Source organism: Tursiops truncatus, chromosome 1, assembly GCF_011762595.2.
Source record: "Tursiops truncatus isolate mTurTru1 chromosome 1, mTurTru1.mat.Y, whole genome shotgun sequence".
In the NCBI taxonomy this organism is placed as follows: Eukaryota; Metazoa; Chordata; class Mammalia; order Artiodactyla; family Delphinidae; genus Tursiops; species Tursiops truncatus.
This window is the reverse complement of record NC_047034.1, coordinates 29,625,280-29,649,134: the sequence shown is the minus strand read 5'-3', so window position 1 is coordinate 29,649,134 and position 23,855 is coordinate 29,625,280. Positions and strand designations below refer to the sequence as shown.

Here is a 23,855-nt window from a genome sequence, read left to right as displayed (position 1 = left end):
GGTTTGTTTTTTTCTCCCCCCTGGTAATTGTTTAACTCCATGCACCATAACCAAAGGAAAGGAGTGCCCTATCTTTGGATAGGGCATCATTAGAACTTACTCCATGCTTATGTTCCTGCTTGTCAGGGGAGGACATTGAATAAGATAGCTCACAATGGGGGAAATGGGATAATTACTACACTAAGGGACTCAACAAATGTCCATTGTGACCAGTCTACAAGTCCAGTGAAAAAGGACAGTTTGAATATATAGTAACTTCTCTGTCATATTACTTAAGATTCAGAAGAGTGACAAACACAAGCAACACTGGGACAAAAGTCTGGAAAACAGTCAGATGGAAACACTGATATATTCTGATATCTCAGTTGTGCATTTAATCCTAATTCAACTGCACTTGTAGAATGGGTATGGTACCACAGGTAAAATGGGAGGCATACACTTAGTTTTAACCACTCAATCAAAATTACTCCTTGAACACAGCATTCTAGATCTTATGATAATTCACCACAATGTACTCAAGAAAACTGTAACAGAGACTGTTCTGCTTGCAGGACCTTGACTCTGACCCACTTTAGGAGCATGTTTACTTGCTTAATTTTCACTCTTGTATTTCCCCTATCTCATATTTTCACTTAACACCAACAGAAGGCTTTTCTTCTGAAATATTTCTATATTCATCTCTGTGCTTCATACCACTCCCACTATTCTAGTGCAGGCTCACATCCCACATGTGATCGTTCTGACCGATTTCCTCATTGATTTTTTTTTCTTTACCTGACCTCTATCATCCTCTCGTGCACCAAATACCAGTTTGAGACTGGACTCAGTTTATGTGCCATCCTACATCTCCTTGACCCAGCTCACAAGCCCCTCTCTTAACCATGGGCCTTGAACATTTGCCTTGCTTTAAAGCAATGGTGGTTCCGTGACTACAGTCACCAAGCTACAGCTCCTACTGCTGTAACAACCATAGACCTACTTGCAGTACCAACCTGTACCTTTGCCCTCACTCGACTGGACCCACAGAGACTCTGTCTTCCCTAGCTGCTGCCTGGATGCAGCTGACCCAACCCAGAAGCAAGGGGACATTAACACATAATGGAGCAGACTTGGTTGAATATGAGTCAGGAGACAGGAAGGACTGAAGTTAAATTGCTTGCACTCTCCTCTAACTCCATGGGTTTCATACAGCCTCTCCAAAGTTGTCCTGCAAGATGAAGCAATCAGCTCTTTTTGTGAAGCTGTGGCCAGCTTGGCATTGTATCTTTTCATATTTGACTGCCTTTCTTCCATGTCTCTTCCTCTATTCTCTCATTCTTGAGACCCTGGGAATATATCCCCAATAAATCATTAGTCCTTATGCTTTGCCTTAGGCATTATTTTGGGAAACTTGTGCTAAGATAATCATCTTAAGGTTCTCTGTAGCATAATGATCTGCAAAGCTCCCTTTGCTTAACATTCTGCTTTCAAGGAACTCTGCATATTGCTTCCACTATCTGGTCAACTTTCTCTTTCACCGTTTCTAATTTCCTTAGTGCATGCTACACTCTGCTCATACACAACACAAACAGACTATACCTTCATGGCTGCTGTTTATTACCTACTATATTTTGGTATAATTCAATATATACCCAAGTCTGCAATCAAGTTATCAACACCCTTAGGTGTTGATAGGTAGGGACCATGTCTTTTGTATCCTGACATCTTCCTTGGCACCTGGAATAGTTACCAAGGTATTATCATATATTTATTGATGATAAAAGTTAAGTATACCATGTTTCTTCTCAAATAAAGAATAAAAATCCTGGAGCAAACATGGTCACCCCTGTAAAATAAACAAACACTAAGGTTGTCACCTATGCTTAGAAATAGTCACAGTCCAATTTCAATGAAAAGGGAAAATGTTCCTAATGGAAAGTAGCAACATATAAGTTAGGAGAAATAAAACAAGCCAACTTCCTGCACTTTTCCCTAAGGGATTCCCTTTTTTTTTTTCTTTGCGGTACGCGGGCCTCTCACCGTTGTGGCCTCTCCCGTTGCGGAGCAACAGGCTCCGGACACGCAGGCTCAACGGCCATGGCTCACGGGTCCAGCCGCTCCGCGGCATGTGGGATCTTCCCGGACCGTGTCCCCTGCATCGGCAGGTGGACTCTCAACCACTGCGCCACCAGGGAAGCCCGGGATTCCCTTTTCAGCTTGAAACACTATTTGACACTTAGCACAATTTAATTTTTGACTATTAAAAAGACCCTGTAAAATATTCATTTTTATGGATGATGGGAAGTCAAATGGTATTCTCATTAGATTTGTCATCTCTTGTTCTCCAAACACAATAATAAATTGTTACACCTTATTTCATATGGTATTTTACATTTTTCAAAGTACATTGCATATATTTTTCTCATCATATCTTCATAGACATGTGAAGCAGAAAAGGCTCATTATCACCACTGAATAAGAGTGTGGGGAAAAGGGGCTGAGATTAGTGACTAGCCTAAGGTCACAAGATTAGTAAAGTTTTGCTTGGAGGAGAACCCAGGTCTTCTGACTGCTAGTCCAGAGCTCTATTTGGATTCTCCCTGGAAAGATCTGATGAAGTGAGTTGGTTGTGATGAAGAGAAGCTTGAGGTCTTTTTAACTCTATGAAAAAAGTTCAACTCATGAATACATTATGGGATAGCCATGTGACCGCATGTCTGCAATGACGATTCTAATTTCTAAGTGTTCCTTCCTGGCTTACTAACCTGGCACGAAGTGAAGAAAATCTGAGATAACTTGGAAGAGCAAATTAACAATATGAGGACATCTCAGAGGTACAAAATTAAATCTTAGTCATTTATAATTTACAAAGCTCTCAAAGGAGCTCAGAGTTTAGGTTTTAGAGCAGGTGGTAACACACTGGTTCCCTTTTAAGTCAAGTGGAGAGTATTAAAATACAACCAGTGTCCCTTTTCTCTCAAGAATGAATATAGCACACTATTATAATTATGTATGTGTGTGTGAGTTTGTGTGTGTGTGTGCGTGTTTGTCTGTGTGTGTGCAAGTAACTAGTCGACTAAATAATGTGATATGAGATACCACAGGACCATAAAAGGAGAATGGGAAAAGAAGATAGGAAGCTTGTCAGAATGTGTTGAGGAAAAACATAATTGCTATATCCTGGGCAGTACAGTGCTGGGACACAATGCTTGAAGTTTAAAATACACATTTGTGAGGTGGTAGCATGTACAGTAAAGCCCATCTTGAGCTTGACTAGTGTGGGACAATTTGGAAAGACAAGAAAATATCATGAAAGTCTTAGTTATTCTGAGCTGAGAATGTCAAACGAAGAAGAGCTAAAGAAAAATTGGAGGTGGGAAAGGCAAGCTTTACAAATATGAAGTATTTTGCCTAAGGCCACAAAGCAAAGCTAGTGGGTGTTAGAGCAGGGCTGATTCCCAGGTCCATTCTGATTCTACTGCTTCAAGCTTCTCCCCCACATTGTCAAATTGGGGTCACATGGATTTAACTCCCCCTTGATGTTCAATTTAAAACCCTCTAGATCTGAGCAGCAAGTCTCTCTCCCTTGGTAGGAATAGTGATTCCAAATGCCAGCTTTTGAAATAGCTACAAATGAATTTCCTGGGGAGATTATTTAAAATGCCAATTCTGAGGCTCTGCCCTTGAAGATTCTGCTTTAGTAGGTCTGGGACAGAACCTAAGAATTTGCATGTTTAAGAGACTGCCCTGATGATTCCGACTTCAGGAATGGTTGATCTAGATTAAAATCAAATCTCCTTTAATATACTCCCTATATGGCTATTAGCTCATTTTCCAGGTTTTCCTCCATAGGCTCAATGACCAATGGAGAAACACCAGACACCACTGTGGAAGTCTCTGACTTCTCCAATTTCAGTCCCATACCAAGAGATGCAGTGCAGAGCTCTTTCGATTGCATCATCTGCACCCACGTCAGTCAGCATGGAGGGATGGCCTTCTCATCTCTTTGACACCGACCCTGCAGGCTACCCATTTCTCCTTCAGCCCCTGAAGTCTTCCCATCATGACCTTCCTCCTTTGCGTCAGAGAAACAGCATCACCATCTGTCTCTTTGTCCGGTCAATAGCAAAGGATTGGAAATATATCCACAGACTTTAGTGTTCTATGGAACGATTCTCTTCAATGAGAAGATTTTCACATGTATCATATGGTTTCAGCAGTTTAAAGTTTTCTTCTTTTTTTTTTTTAACATCTTTATTGGAGTATAATTGCTTTACAATGGTATGTTAGTTTCTGCTTTATAACAAAGTGAATCAGCTATACATATACATATATCCCCATATCTCTTCCCTCTTGCATCTCCCTCCCTCCCACCCTCCCTATCCCACCCTTCTAGGTGGTCACAAGGCACCGAGCTGATCTCCCTGTGCTATGTGGCTGCTTCCCACTAGTTATCGGTTTTACATTTGGTAGTGTGTATATGTACATGCCACTCTCTCACTTTGTCCCAGCTTACCCTTCCCCCTCCCTGTGTCCTCAAGTCCATTCTCTAGTAGGTCTGCATCTTTATTCCCGTCCTGCCCCTAGGTTCTTCATGACCATTTTTTTTTTTTTTAGATTCCATATATATGTGTTAGCATACGGTATTTGTTTTTCTCTTTCTGACTTACTTCACTCTGTATGACAATCTCTAGGTCCATCCACCTCACTACAAATAACTCAATTCCATTTCTTTTTATGGCTGAGTAATATTCCATTGTATATATGTGCCACATCTTCTTTATCCATTCATCTATCAGACACTTAGGTTGCTTCCATGTCCTGGCTATTGTAAATAGAGCTGCAACGAACATTGTGGTACATGACTCTTTTTGAATTATGGTTTTCTCAGGGTATATGCCCAGTAGTGGGATTGCTGGGTCACATGCTAGTTCTATTTTTAGTTTTTTAGGGAACCTCCATACTGTTCTCCGTATCAATCAATCTCCGTGGCTGTATCAATTTACATTCCCACCAACAGTTCAAGAGGATTCCCTTTTCTCCACACTCTCTCCAGCATTCTTCTTTTCTTATGTTATATTTTTTTGCTTATCTGTCTTTTGATTCATTTACTATTATTATTATTATTATCAGGTATATTTCATCCTAAGAATTCTTCTACATCTTTAAGAAAGAGAATAATGAGATATGGCTCATGCCCACAGCAGAGAGACCAGTATAATGTATGCTTTTTCAGATATAACTGAGGATCACCCCAGGCAGGGAAATAGCACATACCCTTCAACTGCTGTTATTGTGCCTTTTATGTTTGCAGTCTCTTATTCTTTAGCTATCTTTCTACATCAACACTCCCACATCCCTTAGCTTCCCAGTAGTGTCCTTCTGGGCTCTAAAATTTGCTTGCCTTTATTCCTGTCTGGTGCTCAGGGCAATTTGTAAATTGCCCCCACCTAAGAGAAACTGAACATAACTATTCCTTTGAATTAACACTTCACAAAACAGTATTCCACAGGGACACCAAAGGCTATGTCATGCACAAAGCTCCAGCTCTGAGGAAGGGGAGCCTTGTCAAGTTTATATCGACAGATCTAATATTCATATTTTACTCATTTCTAGTTTTATTCTTCTCTACCTATTCCCTTGACTTTTGCAATTCTGCTGCTTCCTATATTCCAATTAGCTATCGTAATGCCATGTTTTATTGAACCAGATGTAGCATGTCAGAAAATGTCTGAAGGTGGTGTCATTTGAATAGGGAGCTTTATTGGCCTTGTACATGTGAGGTTCTCCCTGGCCTAGTTATCCAAACTCCAGAACCCACTAGTAAGTGAGGAGCTTGTTGGGGAGATATCAGCAGTTTCATCAGCCTGAAGACTAATGTTACTTCCTAAGGAATTTTCTCATATTATGGAGAGCAAAGTGAAGCCTGGATGCACAAGAGACTTAAGGCATATTCTAGGTAAATAAGATAAAACTGATCCAGGACAAATCACAACTTAAAGTAGACCATGACAGGACTCTCTAAACCTTCCTGAAGTATTTAAGTGGCTCTAACATGTAGGGCCCTGAGCTTAGTGCTGGGGAAGCAAAGTCCCAAGATACAGGGACCCCAGATGTAAAAGGGAAAAGGCAACATAAAAAGACAAACCAAAATACAAAATTTGTATTTGAACTATCAAATGAGACATACAAACCTAAGTGCTGTAGGAGCTCAGAGAGAGCAAAGATCACCAAGACTGGGGGAAATGGAAGGGCTTTATATAAAGGAGTGAGACTGAGGATACTGAAAAAATCAATCTGAAAAATTATCCAGCATTTACCAGGCCCAAGAATTCTAGGTTTACTTATATACTCTAGAATAGTACTGTTCAGTAGAAATGTAATGTGAGCCATATGTTATTTAAATTTTTCTAGTAGACACACTTTAAAAGGTAAAAAGAAACAGATTAATTTTAATAATATATTTTATTTAACCTAACACCTTTAAAATATTATTTCAACTTATAATAAACATAAAATTATGAGTGAAATATTTTATATAATTTTTTGATACTAAGTCTTTAAAATACAGTGTGCATTTTACATCTCAATGTAGACTAGTTACACATCTAGTGTCCAAGAGGCATGTGGCTGGTTGTTACCATATTGGACAGCACAGCCCTAGAGAAACTCTTGTACATTGGATAGGAAGAGATATATACGAGGATATACTTTGAGGCATTGTTTATCATATTATAGGAAGTAACCCAACATCCATCAAAAGGGGGAAATGGGTAAATATATCATGAGCAAAAGTGTCGAAGCATTGCTTGGATTCACATTAAATTCATGTCTGCAGTGACCTCTGGAAGGGAAGAGGTAGAATGGACTAGAGAGAGGAAATACATAGATGTGAATTTTATCTGTAATATTTCAATTCTTTAAAGATAGATTAAAATAAATAAAGAAATATTAACCTCTGCTCACTTTGGGTGGTACATAGACATGTATTATATTATCCTTTGCACTTTTCTATATTTAAAAGCTTTTAAATAATTTACAAAACAAAAAATTTCATTGGGGATATGGAGGTAGCAAGTAGCAGACATTCAGAAGATAGGCTCTTTAAACAAAGAATAGAAAGGGACAACCATGAGTCAAGGGACAACTGGAGGTAGTGGCTAGACTGTAAACTGATGTGAATTATCCAGGAGGGAGAAAGAAGACTGCAAATGAGACAGGCAAGAGCCATATAAGCTCTATATGCCCTGCACATCTTGTGATAGCATGAGTTCAAGTTTGTGACCTCACTGTGGGGTGAGTGTTGATGGAGCAAAGAGTTTTACAGGAAAAGTAGGGAGTAATGCTTTGGAAGCAGCAGTGATACTCAATGGGGCATTTACTCAACTATGTGGTTCTGGGGTATATGCAGTGTATTGAGAGTTTAGCTAAGCTACTCCATGGTATTACTGCCTCAACATCTATTTTATTTGGTCAAGAGGCCTGGAGGACTTTAAACTAACACTAACCCCTCATTCAAGCACATGCCCCTGATAGCAGCCCACAGAGTCACAAGCAAACATAAGTTCCTGATGTGACTCCCCAACAGCCCTGACTATCACCTGCTTCCCAGGGCCTTCCTGCTATGTACCCCTTAGATAAGCCCCTGTGGAACTTAACAAAACCCTGTTATTTTTGGCTTGAATTGACCAATCCATCTTTAGTCCACCAACACCAAAGCACTCAACCCATGAACCATAATGCATCCCAGGTCCTGCCTCTTTTTTTCTGCACTCTGCCTTTACCTCCCTGTGTGACCCCTTGAAGTGTGCCATGTCCTTCCTCCAGGACTGTGAGTGCTAAACTCTATTTCAGTTTCTCTCATGGTCTGTTGTCGAAACTTCAGCTCACCATCTGAAAAAAAACAGCTTCTGCCTGGAGGTGGGAAATCAGAGTCCTTGGGGGCAGCCAGGGTTAAGGGAAAGAAAGGAGGTAGAGAAAATGTTGAGAAGATGTTGAAGATATAGGAGAGTTTACTGCTTGTGAGAGGAGGCTCTGAGCACACATGGTGGGAGCTCAGGACTGCACCATATCAAGAAATAATAATAATTTATCAAGAAATAAATAATATGGTGCAGCTCAGGACTGCACCATATCAAGAGAGTGCAGTCATGGCCGATGAAGAGCTTTCCCTTTTGGCAAAGACTGACCTCAGCAGGGATGTGAGGTATGACAGGATTTGTTCTGATCATCTTTTGGTGGGTCAGGAGGAGGTAAAGCATGTTTCCAGCGTCTGGGTCCTGAATGGTTTGCTCAGTGGTATGTTGATTTCTGGAACATGTGCTCCCTCAGATGTCACACAGGATCTGTGGATTATTTGCAATTTTTCACTCTTCTAACAGTGCTATGAAGAGAGACACTAAGTATAACATAGGGCGCTAAGTTCAGGTTCCATATCCTCCACTTTTATGTGACCTTGAATAAGTTAATCTACTGGTGCATTAATTTATTTAACTGTAAAATGGGGTAATAGTATATTATCTAACTACCTTGCAGAGTCGGGGTGAAGATTGAGTTAATTAATATGCATAAAGCAGTTATAACAGTACCTGGAATATTGTACACATTTAATAATAAGTGTTAGCCATGGATATTACAATCCATTAGCTATATATTTACAAACATCCATGATTACCTCCTTAGGATAAATTCTTGGCAATAAAATTGTTAAGTGAGAAGTTGTATAAAATTTTAATGCTTTCAGTACAACTCTCTAAAATACCCACCAGAAGATAAACTAAATACCAACTACCATACCATCAAATACTTGCTTTATTACTTCTTACTTATGACATGATGCATGACAACCCACCACCCATGCAACAATCAAATGCAATTGCCCTCTGTATACCCCCTGACCCAGAATGCAGGAGTGGGACCTGGTAATCTGTACTTTAAAGACATTCCCATTGGAATCATAAGAACTCTTCAGTTTAAAACCATTGCTCTATAATTTTATCAATTGATAAATCAATCAATTGCGAAAACATTTCCAATATCAACAGTTTAGAACAGGCTCTTTTTGAAATTCCCCTTGGTTTCTATAACCCCTCTCCTACCTCATGTCCTATTTCTATGCCAGTTTTGTATTTCCAGTAGAAATATAATGTGAGCCACATAAGTTAGGGACCTGAAATATGTCATCAGGGCTATGTCTCTCTCCTCCCATCACTGGTTTGGTTGCTCTCTATTCGGTCTAAGTTTCAGACAGACTCTCTGGTAAATAAGGTACTGGCAACCTCTGATTTATATCCTTGAGGCTTAACAACTCCAGGAGGAAAAAAAGAGTGTATAACTAGGAATCCTAGAAGGAAATTTTCCTAATCCAGGACAATCCAGGGGGTCAGTTACTGCATCAAAACGGGCAGGGTACCATATTTGCATTCATAACAGGTCTCTATCTACTAGCTCTTTCTCTGTTGTTTCCTGATTTCTCTTCCTTTCTTTTGGCACTCACATTCAATCAATCACTAACTCAGCTGATTTAATCTCCTCAGTAGTTCTCAAATCTTTCCTTTGTCCTAAGTACTATTGTCCCAATTCAGACCCTCATCATTTCTTGACAAACCATTTTAAAAGCCTTCTGTCTGGTCTCCTTTCTACATTCTTGCCTCTCTTGGATTTGTCCTCCACACAGACACCAGGGTTATATATCCAAATACAACCCATTTCCTTGTTGAATACATTAAGTGGGGCTACACTAGGACAAAGTCAAAACTCTTTAGCATACAACCCTCTGAGACCTTCCAGAACCATCTCCTGATCACCCTGTATAACCAGAACCAAACCCATTTGCTTTTCTTCAAAACCTGTTCCCAATCTTGGTTAAAACCTATTACACTCATTCAAGTACCTAAGGTGAAGTTTTAATCATTTTCAATTCCTTTCTCTACCTTATCCATAACATCCAGTCACTTTCTAGGTTTCTATCTCCAAATTTTTCTCTGCCTGTTTCATTTCCATCTCCCAGCCCACCCAAGCCTTATTATATTTTTTCTCATTACCACTCATTTTCTCATTACCATTCTCATTTGCATCCAGTCTCTGCACCTTCTTTCCGGCCTCCCTCCTCACTACACCAGACTAACCTTTTTAAACATAAGCCTGATCTAGAAAAACCTTCAACATATACACTGAATAGAAGTCTCATGGTCTTTATGACACTGATACCCTGGACACTTTCCCACATGTCCCACCTCTCCACTCTAGTTCAGTGCACTCTATGATCTAGCCATCAGAGAGTTGTCCTGGATGACACCATACCTCTGTTCCTGCTGTTGTCCGTATATGGAATGTTGTTCTTCATATCAGTCTGTAGAAATTCATTTCAACCGTCAGGGCCCAGGCCTTTTCTTTCATGAAGCCTTCCCAGATTTCCCTAGCCAGACTTAAAGTAACTTCTCTGTGCATCCATTAAAGTTTATTTATACCTATATCACAAAAATGTTCATAGCCTGGTTAATATGGTGGCTAATTGTGTATCAATGTCAGCTCCAATGGATTGGGAGTTCTACTACTTACCAATTATATAACTTTGGGAAAGTTACTGAGTCTTATTTCTTATCTACCCATGGAAACATTAATACTACCTCACAGGGTTATTTTAAAAATTGAGATCATATATATATATATATATATATATATATATATATATATATATATATGTAAAGAAATCAGGACAGTTGCTGGCACATAAGTAATTACTTGTTCCTGGAATTAATATGACGTCTCTCTGAAGAAACTACACCACACTGCAATCATAGCACGTGGGTTATATAGTCAGACTGCCTGGGTTTGAAGCCTGGTTCTACCACATACCAGCTGTGTTATCTTGGTCAAGTTTTTCTTTGCAGTTTCCCCATCTGCAAAATGGGCATAAAAGTGCACCTACCCAATTGGGCTGTTATGAGGATTAAATAAGGTAAATACAGCAAGCACTCAGAACAGTGTTTGGCATACAGTAAATGCTCAGTGTTACATACAATTATTCTCTGTATTCCCAGACTCTAGCACAGAAACTGAGGCACAGTGCTCAATAAATGTTGCATTGTATCGAATCCTATGTTTCACTTTGCGAGTAATCTACTTAAGATTCTTATCTACATGAAGAATACTGACTCATTCCCTTACTCATTCCATTTTATAGGTATTTTCTAGTTAACCCCCATCTATAAAATGTCAAGCTACTGCACTATTTCATTGCTTGGTGAACAATTAGTGAGTGTAAATGTGAATATAATTCAATTATGGATGGTTTATTTAGTCTTGTATTGGCTTCTCTGAAACTCATAGGATATTGTCATATACATGTAATTTGATTAATTTGCCCATAGCTTGTCAAGTAAATAATACCCCTCCAAAAAAAAGTATGTCAAAATATTTTTACATTGATTTTGAGGTAGTTGTTTGCAGTGTATAGAAAGATACCTAAAAAGATAATGAGAACATGACAAAAAAACACAAACAAAACAGTAGAAAAATATCATAGTTTCATTTCTATAACTGCTTTGTAGAGTTATTCTATTTCTGAATGAGATGCATGTTTTTTTTAAAACCCCACAAAATCTCAGGCTGTACCTGACAATTGGGGCAGGATGAGAAATATTCCCTAAATCTCTGAATTTTGTTTTGAAGTTTATCATAAACCTTCAGAAGGAAGCCATTGCTAATTTGTGAGGGAAAGGAGAAAAAGGAGTGGGGAGGTGTTATGTAAGGAAGCAGCAGACAGCAGTTTCTACCAAGAGTGACCCTGTTGAAGAAGCATTGAGGGAGTCAGAAGATGTTGAGGAAGAAAGGTAAAAGTGCAGAGCATAAAAGAAAGCAGATTCATTATAAATATTCATAACTTTTACTCTAATGCAGCTTCTCCAACTTGGCACTATGGACATTTTGGGCTGGATAATTCCTTCTTGTGGGGAGGCTGTCTTGCGCATCATAGGATGTTTAGCAGAACTCCTGCCCTCTACCCACTAGATGCCAGCAGCAGCCCATTCCCAGTTTTAACAACCAAAAATGTCTCCAGACATCGTCAAATGTCCCCTGAAGGGCAAAATCACCCTGGTTTGAGAACCACTGCCTTGATGGGAGAAAATTGGTAAAATGATTAGATGAAACATTTCATAGATTTAAATGTTCCTTTTAAGTAGTTTCATTCACTCACATAGGTTTATCCTAAAACTAATTACCTGTACTAATAATACAAAGACCCAGCACTATAATTTTGATACATTTTCCCAGATTGTTCTTCCGTACTCTGTTCGTCGGTTGGAACCTAGAAGGAAGAAAAAGGGTGTTGGAAACTGCTAGTTCGTCTGCCATTTAGCAAATCTTTTTCTGGATGCCTATGAAGTGCAAGACACTGTACGGAATACAGAGGTACAGCACACACAGACTTTGTTTTAAAGGAGATTACAATCTCATGAAAAACTATTTCCAGTGCAGTTCTCGTCTTTTGCTTTTTCCTTTTAGTAAACACCTGGTTGGTATTTATGTTTCAACAACAGAGGGCACTACAAATAATGTTATATGCAGTCATAAAATGGAACTGTTAAAGGAACAGAAGGACATACAGCTCATTTCTCTTTAATAATTCACTTAAATCATTTAGGAACTTAACTGTTAATTGCCTAAAAACAAGATTCCCTGCTCTTCCTCAGCAGTCCATTCCCCCAAATTTCTTCTTTACAATGGGCAATAAGAATACTGAAATTGGTACAAAAACTTTAACTATAAATTACACATATAAATGAAATTAACTTATGATGAAGTAAAATTATCTTACCCATACTGATTCATAATATTTGTTATTTTTAAATATGAGGTGAATAAATGAACAAATAAAAGTCTCAAACAGGAACTGGGTGCTCAAGGGCTTTAATTATATGACCTATAATCAAGAGTTGGCCTTAATCCTACTGCACTGGTATCCCCTAGGATTCCCTTTTCTTTAAAACTTATAAAATGCCTAAATATGTTTTCCTTCTGATTGAACTACAAAAAGGTATTTATCTTCCTACTACACTTTGTCAACCCTGCACCTCCAAATCCAAAGTCATTCCTTTTCCTCTGATGATGTCTATACCTTTATTCATGCTGTTCAGAGCATATTAAGGGTTAAATATATATTTAGCAACAAGCAAATGTTAAAATTATAGGATATCAAAAGGAACTAATAAAAATACTGTATTATAGAAATGAAGCTCTTGACATAAAAACCAGGAGAAAGTTTGATTTCAGGTGTGAGCAATTTGCACAATTCTAGTCAGCCCACTTGAACTATACAAATTTTAATTTATAGGATGATTTATTTATTGAAAAAAAAAGTACTCTCAAATTCTAGAAGCAACCACTTTTAAAATAGTGATTTATGTGCTGTGCACTCTTACATGCAATAAATAATCATCTTGAGATGAAGGTAAGGCAGAAGTTACATTTTAATTCTAATTAATGAATCTGAATACTTACTAGGAGAGAGTCCAGGCAAATCACTTAATTTCTCCAAGTCTTATCTGTAAAATGGATATAAATACCTGCCCTTTCTTACCTTATGTAGTTGTCTTGAGGTTCATATAAAAAAAATGTAGTCGTCAGGAGAAAAAATCCTACAAATGCTGTAGCAGAACTGCTGTCAAAATATTCATGTTAGAGTCAAATTCTTTCAGTTGAATCACTCAGCATCTTTGTTCATGGCTTACATACAGCTGGAGGTATTGTGTCCCCTGCTTTAGAAATGTGAATATCTTTGGTTGTTGGTTAAAAGGGTAAGAACTATACTGGAAACAATGCCTCTTTATGAGTAAAAATACTGAAATAAAAATGTATAAATCTTCAAAGAGGAAGCAACTACCTCAACGCAATAAAAGCATGACTTCTATCTGTCCTGCCAAGTCAAAGGTAGGTAAACCTAATCTAATCCTAATTAGAATTTTTTGTTTTGAATCTTTATGATCTGCTTCTCTCATTTTGATTTCTTTATACTTCTATTCTCTGAGCTCTCAACGCTTTGGGCTTCTGGGACCCAATCTCTTGTACCTTCTCTTCAGTCCTTCCCACAGGCAAGACAGAAAGCTTCTGATTGTCAGAAACTTCTTAATTAACGGAATGTTAGCTGAAATAGATTTCAGAAAGTATTAACTGATCTACCGTTTAACTTTTATTAAGCTACTTGTTTGCAACTGCATAATAAAAGGTCTTGGTATTCCTTTAAAGGAATGTCATGCACCACAAATCAGATTTCTCTTTTTTCTTTTCTTTGTTTTGGTGCGGGGGGAGTGCAGGTGAAAGGAGGTGGTTATGATGGGGAGTATGATGGATAGAAAACACCTTAAGTTCCCATAAAGATAAAACAAAACATACATCCTCTAGAGGATCTGTCATTTATATTTCTATTTCTAATCCCTAGAATAATTCAAATTCATAACCCACATTTGATGTTCAACTGATGTTTGTTGAATTAAATCACCTTGATTTGGATGTCTCAGACTAACAAGAAAGGGTCTGCCAGCATCCTCAGTCCCCTGAGATCTGTCCTTAACACCGGTCTCCCTGAAAGCACTCCTCAGACCCAGGCTTGGCCACTTCTACCAATCCAAACCCAACCTTCATTTCCCTGGCCTCCAAGACTCCAAAATGAAGTATGTTCTTGGATTAGGGGCCATACTTTAGTATATAATGTCTTCATGCTGATGTCCTGGAATGCATTAGTATCATTTCTATTATTTCTACCTCTGGCTCTGAGATTCCCATTTAAAAAATTATCTATCTATCTATCTACCTAGCATCACAATATACCTTATTTCTTAATGTTGGGCAACTGAGAAAGATGCAAAATCTATCTTGACCAAGAATTCCTTCCCAACAAGAGTCGGAAAACTTTCTGTCCATGTTTTTGGAGATTATCTTTTGACACTAACACTTATATTTTTTAATTTAAAGGAGAAATTTAGAAGTTTAGAAATCAATAATTTTCTCACCAATTCAGTAAACCATTTTACCAATTAATCTTTTATTTTTTATTTCACACATCAGTATTTTATAGAAAAAAGAACCTCTTAATGTTAAACTAATTACAATGTTCTCTTCGGATTCTTTCCAATGTATAGATCTAAATTTTTACACAATCAGTAAATACAATAATTTATGTTTTAGCACTTTCAAGTCTCATTTAAACATTTTCCCATATGGTTTTACATATATCAATACTATTTAATGGCTATATAACAGTCTATGATAGCAATAGCAATACATGAAAATTTACTTATCCAGTTCCCAATTACTGGGCTTTTTTTAAAACTCAAATGAATGCAATCACTAGAAATATCTTTATACAAATAGACTTTTTTTTCTTTTAAAATATTTTCCTGGGCATATGCTACTCAGAGTGAGTTAGAGCTATCAAAAGACAGATTGGTTATAGAGTTCTTATATTCTTCTAAATAGTTCTTCAAAAAAACTACATTAATATAATAATGCTACTGGTATGAGGATACATACAATTAAAATTTTTTTTGCTAATATAATTGCATGAACTAAGTCAAAGTTGCTCTAGTTTGCATTTTTAATATTAGTAAATCTGAATACCATTTTATTTCTTCTTGTTTCAACTCAATTCTTTCATAAACTTGCCTAGTAAAGAGCACAAAGTCCTATGGATTTGCACTTACCTTTTAAAAAATATTGAGTACTTTATCCTTGTGTAATGCAAGTGGCTTATACCCCATTTCTTGTCTTCTTCCTATTTAGTATACATTTTTCATTTTTCTTAGTTGATCTCATCTACCTTGTCACTATTTTTCTTTGCCATAAAGTTTCCTTTGCAAAATTATTGGGATGAGAATTGTAGTCTTTTTATTTTTACCTTTATACTGAAGATCTTAATCTGGAACAAACTGTTATGTGTGAAGTGGATTTAATTTCTTTTTTTATACTTACATCCAGCTAATCTTTCCACAAGCAGTTATATTTCTTTCCAATTGGTTTATTAGTCTTAAACTTTCTACTCAATACCATAGTGTACTTAGAAAAGATGCTTAACAGCATGTTTTAACGATCTGAAGTGCAAAACTCCCTTTTTTCCCAAGTTAAAAAGACATATCCTTGCTTATTTTCCTAAATTATTTATCACAATTCTGTCAAATTATATAAAGCATCCAGTTGGAACGTTAAGTGGAAGTGTAGTATATCTACATACTAACTTCACCCTATTGCCAGTCCTTTGGACATAATTTCTTTTACATTAATTTAATCCTCATAATAATTCTGCAAAGCATTATTTCTATTTTATAGATGGTGAAATGGAAAGTAGGCATGATTTTCCCAAGATTACACAACTTGTAAGTAGTAAAGTGAGGACTCTAATTTTGGTTTTCAGATTTCCTATTTACTTCCTTTTCATTATACTAGGATGCAGTTCCTGTAACCTGCTTCTATATAAGCATCTTTCTTACCTCAATATAGTTGTATAACTTTCTTTAAATGGCTTGTATATGTTAATACCCAAACACTTTAAGTTGTAGTTTGTCACTGTTTGAATCTAGAAATAAGATTAAATTTATTTATTTATTTATTGCGGTACGCGGGCCTCTCACTGTCGTGGCCTTTCCCACTGCGGTGCACAGGCTCCAGACGCGCAGGCCCAGCATCCATGGCTCACGGGCCCAGCCGCTCCGCGGCACGTGGGATCCTCCCAGACAGGGGCACGAACCCGCGTCCCCTACATCGGCAGGCGCACTCCTAACCACTGCTCCACCAGGGAAGCCCAAGAAATAAGAATAATTTTAAAGTTATACACCCTGCAACTTCCTGAATTAGTCTTTTATTGTCAGCATGTTTATGATACTACAGGTTTCACCAGTTTAAAAGTCATGTCAATAGAAAATATTTGTGCTTTCTTTCCTTATCTTTCTCATTTATGAATGCTTATTAATGATTTATTACAATGACAAGCTTTTTCAACTATATATAAATAAAAGTAGTGCCAAGATTATTTAATTTCTGCTTGAGAAATGTTTCCTATGTTTTCCTAATAGGAATGATGTTAGTTCTTTTAGTAATTATCACAATGAGAAACCAAAAAAATCATTACCAGAGATAATTAAATAAAAAATGATGAATTTTATTAATATTTTTAAAGTTACCTGTAGTTAGTACTTTGCATTTTTACTATTTTGTTCTGTTGATATTGATTTAATGGTTATTCTGTTGAACACCAACCTTATAATCCTGAGTCACAGTAAATAATTATTTTTATGTTGTGTATCATTTGCTAATATTCTGCATTTGTTCAGAATGAGACCCTTTTCAAAATGCTTGACTCCTAGCATTGAGGCAATATTAACCTCAAACTGCAAATATTATATCATCTTTTGATACACAGATATTATTTATATTTTGAACATTTGAAAAAGTTCCCCAATAAGCCCATAAGGGTAAAATTCCAACTTGTCAGAAAATTATACTAGGTTATAATATCCTCTAATTTTTAAAATGCTTTTTATTGGTAATAACTTTTTTCATTTCCAATTTATTTGCATTCAAGTAGGAAACCAATATATTCATTTTCTTAGTTTTTAAAACCCTTATTTTATCTAATCTAACATTTTCCTGTTTCCATTATCTTTGGTTCTATCATTTTTTGCAGCTTCTCGTTGCCCTTCTCAAATTCTTATGAATAAAAACATTCATGATACAGAAATTAAAATTTTTCAATAGGTCTGGATTACTTTCACCTCCATTTCACTTAACATCTTAAATTCTTTTACATTTTAATAACTAATTTTTAGGTCTATTTCAGTTGTTTTGATAAGTTTAAGCCTTAGAATCCACCCAATAATAGATCTGCTAGATTCAAAACATATTAATACCAATTAATGACTTCTCTACTTCAGTAGGCTGAAAATTACTTAAATCTTTCTTGTTTCATTTTCCTCACATATAGAAGATCAACAAAAGACTATTCAAAGCATATTTTGGCCTAGTAACATTACTTTTTATAACACAATAATCAAAAGATACATTAAAAAGTATGATTTTGTTAAACCTTTAGACAAATTCTGCTTCAATGAGATCCATAGCTCTAAGCCATATTTATTTTTAATTAATCTTTATTTTCATATTTCTCTGACTCAATAAACCAAGAGATGTCTGCCTACTTTGATTAACTAGCAACGCTAGACTGGTTTTCATATTTCTCTGACTCAATAAACCAAGAGATGTCTGCCTACTTTGATTAACTAGCAACGCTAGACTGGTTTTCATGAGCATCTTTTCCTTCTCCTACAGTACCTACACTCTTCTAACAGTTAACATCAGTTGAAAGATTTTGAAATCATGAAAGCCTGGATTCCAATGTTGGCTCTTCCACAAACCAGACTCAGAGAGAATTATTAAGTCTTTATTTTCTCTTTGAAAATGTATTCAATAATATCTGCCTCACAGGGTTGTTGAGAAACTATAATTAGAGAGCACAATAAGTGCCTAGCATATAGCAAATGCTCTGTTCCAGGACAAAAACTGTATTAAAAGGGCTTCCTATATCCTTTCCTATCCCTTCCTAAATCCTTCCTATAGGATTATCATTCTCTGTCTGAGGAATGGAAACAGTGACCTAAAGAGAAGGAAGTTTATTTCTTCTGACAGCTCCACAAGCTTCTGCTGCTAGAGTATAACCAGTTTTATGACTTCTGGTAGTTCTGGAAAAAAATGTTTTCTGTCCTCTAGATAACAGCTAAGAGGCAGGAGTTGATTACGAAGGCATTTACCTCATTATTTGTGGGGTGGGACACAACCAAAGGGACATGGCAACCCTCCTTTGATTCACTCCTATCAATTGTAGTGTTACTAATTAAAGTGGTGGAGTCAACAAGATGGTGTGCTTCACTTTCACTGAGAAACCTTGGGAAATCTATTTACAGATGGATTTTAAAAACCATCTGTAATCCCAGGTTAAAAATGCTTCACTCAGTTTCTCCTTAGCAATTTCAGAACAAGCATTCTGTAATATCTTTCCCTGGAGCAATTTATTTTTTCTTTAGCCTGAGTTACTTAGAAGTTCTTTTCTTTTAGGTGCCAGAGTAGTGCTCTTCAGAAATTTTCTGAAATATTAAACCAGAACTAATCTTTTCCCCTAGATTTTCTTTGGACTGAACCTCCCAAGAATGAGCTCTTCAACTACTAAATGAACTCTGACTCTTTTTGCAATGTATAAGACTGTGGTGGCATCACTGCCTCATTGGTTACAAGGCTCAAATAGGAGAATTAAACTGCAAGATGTATTGTAGGCATCACCTTCACAAATAAAGGATCATACTTAATGTATTATCTTTATATTATAAAGAAAAGACCCACATAATTTCCTCTGTGTGTGTTTCACTATTCAGAGGTGGTAGCAACTGTACTAGCTACAAAAGTAATTAAAATATTCCTTAGATGTTATCGTTCTGTAGACAATAATAAAATCTGAAGATCAGCAGATACAATACCATCTTCCTTTAAGCACCATGGCTAATATGGAACCCTCACATATATACCCAGTACTAAAATAAAGCTAATCCTGTTTAAGATTCTGGCTCATGAAACCCATTCTGAAACAAAAAGAAGTCCAATAACTAATAAATCAATTATTGATAGGTTAACAAATACATCCAATAACTGAAAGTCACAAAGAGAATTATAGACAACATCTGCATGCCATTCATCAAATAACCATTTCTAATTACTCATATAGGAAACTGTCCTTTAAATGAGAATATTCTGATACTGGATGAAGGCCCAAAGTAGCATTTCCAGTTTGCTTTTTTTCTAATTTTGAAGGTGCTTCTCTGAGCTTTCTAGGTTTTTGCTTCCCTCAGAGGATTCTAGTTGGGCTATTATTATAGTATTGGCTCCAAGAGGCTCTGGTTGCTTATCATCACCATCAAAGAAAACGTCTTCTGGATTTGGAGGTGGGGGGCAGAATTCTTCACTTGGAAAGATCTCCTTGAAGAGTGTTTCAGCTTGCTTGACTGCGTGTTCATTTCCTAGTCCACAGTCAGGCCCAGTGCAGACATAAACATTGGAAGGTAAGCCATTATATGAGCTTCTGCTGACTCCTGAGGAATCTCTCATGTTAAAATAAAGAGCCCACAAGAGTCTTGGCTTTGCAAGTTCTTCCTTGTCTATTTCTGTTTCAGCATATGGGGTGAATAATTTCTTCACCACTGATTCTAAGTCTTCTCTTGCTGTTTTGGAAGATGAACAGGTCAGATGTACCAGACAGGTGTCTTTCATGCACGTCATGGTTGAAGAACACAATTCAGTGACTCGAACAGCACATGCTCCTGGTTCCACTGGAGGTACTATCAAAATGGAAATCTGCTGATCTGAATCTGTCTTTAGTATAGACTGATCCGTAATGAGCACTGCCCTGGATATCTGTTCGTACTGCACATTTGAGCATGTTTCCTCAGAAAGGTAACTATCCTCCACAATGAAATATTTAGCATTTATTCTTTGACCAAGGTGATCTATAATTGCTTTACATCTTCCAGATTCTTTGTCAACTACAAGGCATTGTACTTTATGGCGAAGACAATATATTCCACCAAAAACTGCACACATCCTGCAGAAACACTGGGGAATTTCTCCTTGGCCGTACAAGGGAAATAAAAAGGGAGTGTTGCCAAACTTTCCAAGACACTGAAGAAAGTTTTTTGTTGCTTTAAGGCCTTCTATTGTTGTGCAAGATGACTCTGACATCATTGCAATTGAGTGTAGTACAAAATGTTGGAGGCTGGGGGTTAATTTTTTGGTTTTTAAGTACTCTGAAAATGAGCATTGCGTGAAAGCTTGGTATTCATCAGGATGTTGTTCGTAGTCTAAACAAAATGTAAGAAATTTCATTAGCATCCTCTTTTCAACCATAGTGAGCTCTTTGCTATTAAAGACATCTGCTCTGGAGCAAGGCACCTGCTCTACTTTTCCTTCTCGAAATGCAAGAATCCTAGTGACATTTTTAAATTCTGCATAACGACTAACATTTGATTTGATTAAAAGATCAATTAACAGTCCTTGGGAATAAAGCAGCTTTGATACCAAATCAATATTAAACCTCCTGCCTTCTTCAACTATTTGAGAGTAAGTAATCCTGTTTCTCTTTGGTGGATCACTGTTGTCTTCCAATATAGGTTTGATTTCGTCTTTAGCACCATCTGAAACTCTGTGTTTATAAGTTTTATATCCACAATATTCTTCTTTCACCAAGGTTTCTGCTATATCAGTTACTTCTCCATTGTTTTCTGGAGTCCCTTTTGCAGGCACTTCATTGCTAGAAACATATAACGAGTGCATTTCTTCAGACAAGCATGCAGAATCCAGAGGTTTAATGAGGGTACTAGATGCTACCCAGGAAGGATTTTTCTGCAGATCATCAGTCTCTTCAATATTGCCATCCATATCCTGACTGGCATAACAAAAAACTTCTGTGTGTTGAATGGTTTCATCCTTCTTGCGAAGAGTGATGCCTTCTTCTGTTTCATGGATCATGTCTTGCCATGCAGCAGTACTTTCTTCCCCAATGTCACTGTTTTGCTGATATTCCTTTAACCAGGAGAGCAATCCTGAAAAGCTGAAACTAGCCCAGTTTCCTCCATAGTAACTTCTTGAATCAAGATGCAGAACCCTCTGACCACTTCTGGAACATGCAGCTGCAAGGATGGATTCAGGCAAACCTGTCCCTATTACAACCACATCAAACTCTGTTGGGAGCCTGTTGTCCATCCTGGGAGGTAAAGCGTCTGGTGACAACTTCTAATGAAGGAAATGTGTATGAACATAGGCTGAGGGCTCAGATAAGGTGTGAATATGCTGTAATAAAATCTCTCCTTGTGATATTCCAGATCATCCCAGACGTACTGAAGTTGCAGGTCCTAGGTGTTTAACTGCTACCCTTTTTTAGTATTTTTTTCTTATAGGTCAGTAGCATAAAAACATGATAAAGTACATCTAATCATATCTGAGAATACTAGAATGAGTGTGTCGTGTTCACTTCTGCATTTCATCTTAGCAGTGAATGTCAAAATGTATCACATGTGCATTTGTGACTGGAACTCTTCTCTGAAAGAAGAAAATTCAAGAAAGAATACAATTGTAAACAATATTAAGAGAAAAGTAATTTCATGCAACAGCAATTACAATCCAATGGAGCCCAACTTATTTTTAGGACATAAGCCTCTACTAAAGCAAGTCATTAAATGCTTTCTCACATCTTTTCTAATTTCCTGAAAATGAACAAAAGATACAGACTCCTCCAAATCATGTAATTCAACAATGAAGAATGGATAAAATAACATCCCACAAAAATAAAGAAGAATTAACATAATACACTTCTATAATTTTTGCTTTTAAATATCTGAATAAATGATATACAACTGTGAGATTAAATTGCAAGTAACAAGTGGCTCCACTGTGTTTATGGAAACAGACTATATACAATGTGCACACTGTCATGATTATGCATACTTCTGTGTCAATACAGTCTGTGCATGCTTCTGGGACAGATGAATAGAAGATTTTTCCATGTCCCACCTACCACTTGAATCTTATGGGAGCAGCATGAGACTATTTCAACTGAATTAGCCATTCAGATTATTAAAAAAGGATTAATAATACAACTAGCATTTTAAAATATTTAGGTATATGAAAGAATTGGTCTACTGAAGGGAAAATATTTTTATAAGAAATCCTTATATGAATGTACATACGCACAGGTGTGTTTTTTAGGTATAAGTTAAAAAGGAAAAGTCCTGGGTCCATATGTTAAAATATCTTAACATAAAATAACACCTATTTCTAAAACCCAAGTCAACATAGGGTGACTTGCATTTTGCGAGACTCTAGCTCTGAGACCCTGAATCTCTGTCTTCCAAGATAAAGGGCTGTCCAAACACCCTCTGCCAAGATTAACATGTTTTTTGTTGTTCTTGTTTTTGAAGGGGTAGGAGGTGGTAGTGAAGAAAGTCTCTCCTGTCCAGCATCATCCTGATTATACTCCATGTGCAGAACACCTGTGTAGTGGTAGGTATGGCCAGAGGTGCAACAGCCAAAGGGTTGAAAGGCATACTCACCTGGAAGTCTTTAGGCTAAAGCATTACACACACATGCTAGGTGGCCTTTCTGTCATTCATCATTGCACAGTAAGAGTGAGTTTCTTGAGCTCTGATTTTTCCTACCACTATACTTACTGATCAGTGCATATTGGGTCCGCCTAGGCTAAGATGACTAATTATCCTAGACATCTGTAAAACAAGCTGTTCAATTGGAACTTAGATTAAATTGACTAATTCACTGAACTGACTGCTCAGTTTGAGATGGCAATCTTAATAGTCCTGTCTAGTCAAAGCCTCTGCCTCAAGAATATCAGGGATTCACTTGCTTTCAACATTCCCTCAGAAACAAGAAACTGAGCACAGAATGAAGTGGCTGCCAGGCCTACTCACATAAGTATGTGAGTATGTTTGAGTTACTTATTCTGCTTTCTTCCAGCAGGGTGTGCAGAGGAAGACAGAACCCATGAGGGTATGTGAAGAAGTGTAACCATAGTATGTACTTATTCTCAGTTTAGAAGGGGATACAGCTGAGGGCTGGGAGTAAGGGAGGGGATATAAGCTATAAGTGCTAAAACCAGGCACCTTCTAACCTATAGGTATCAAAGGAGTCCTCGTAATACAAAGCAGGACAGGACAACCTTAACACATTTAGCTCAACTACCCTGTAAAAAAGATGAGAAAACTGATGGCTGGAGAAATTAAGTGACTGGGAAAGTCCACACGATGGGTAGCCACAGGATCAAGAGTGGGACCCAC

General features: G+C 37.2%; 2 protein-coding genes across 2 annotated transcripts in view; both read right to left on the bottom strand.

The window, feature by feature from the left end:
- The window catches only part of OPN3 (opsin 3), a 59,347-nt gene that overhangs the window by 32,638 nt on the left and 2,854 nt on the right, over positions 1 to 23,855 (bottom strand). The window lies entirely within an intron of this gene.
- On the bottom strand, positions 15,003 to 22,068 carry CHML (CHM like Rab escort protein). Its single transcript, XM_019920576.3, has one exon. It carries the CDS (start codon positions 21,769 to 21,771, stop codon positions 19,816 to 19,818), a length of 1,956 nt encoding a protein of 651 aa, XP_019776135.1. The 5' UTR covers positions 21,772 to 22,068; the 3' UTR covers positions 15,003 to 19,815.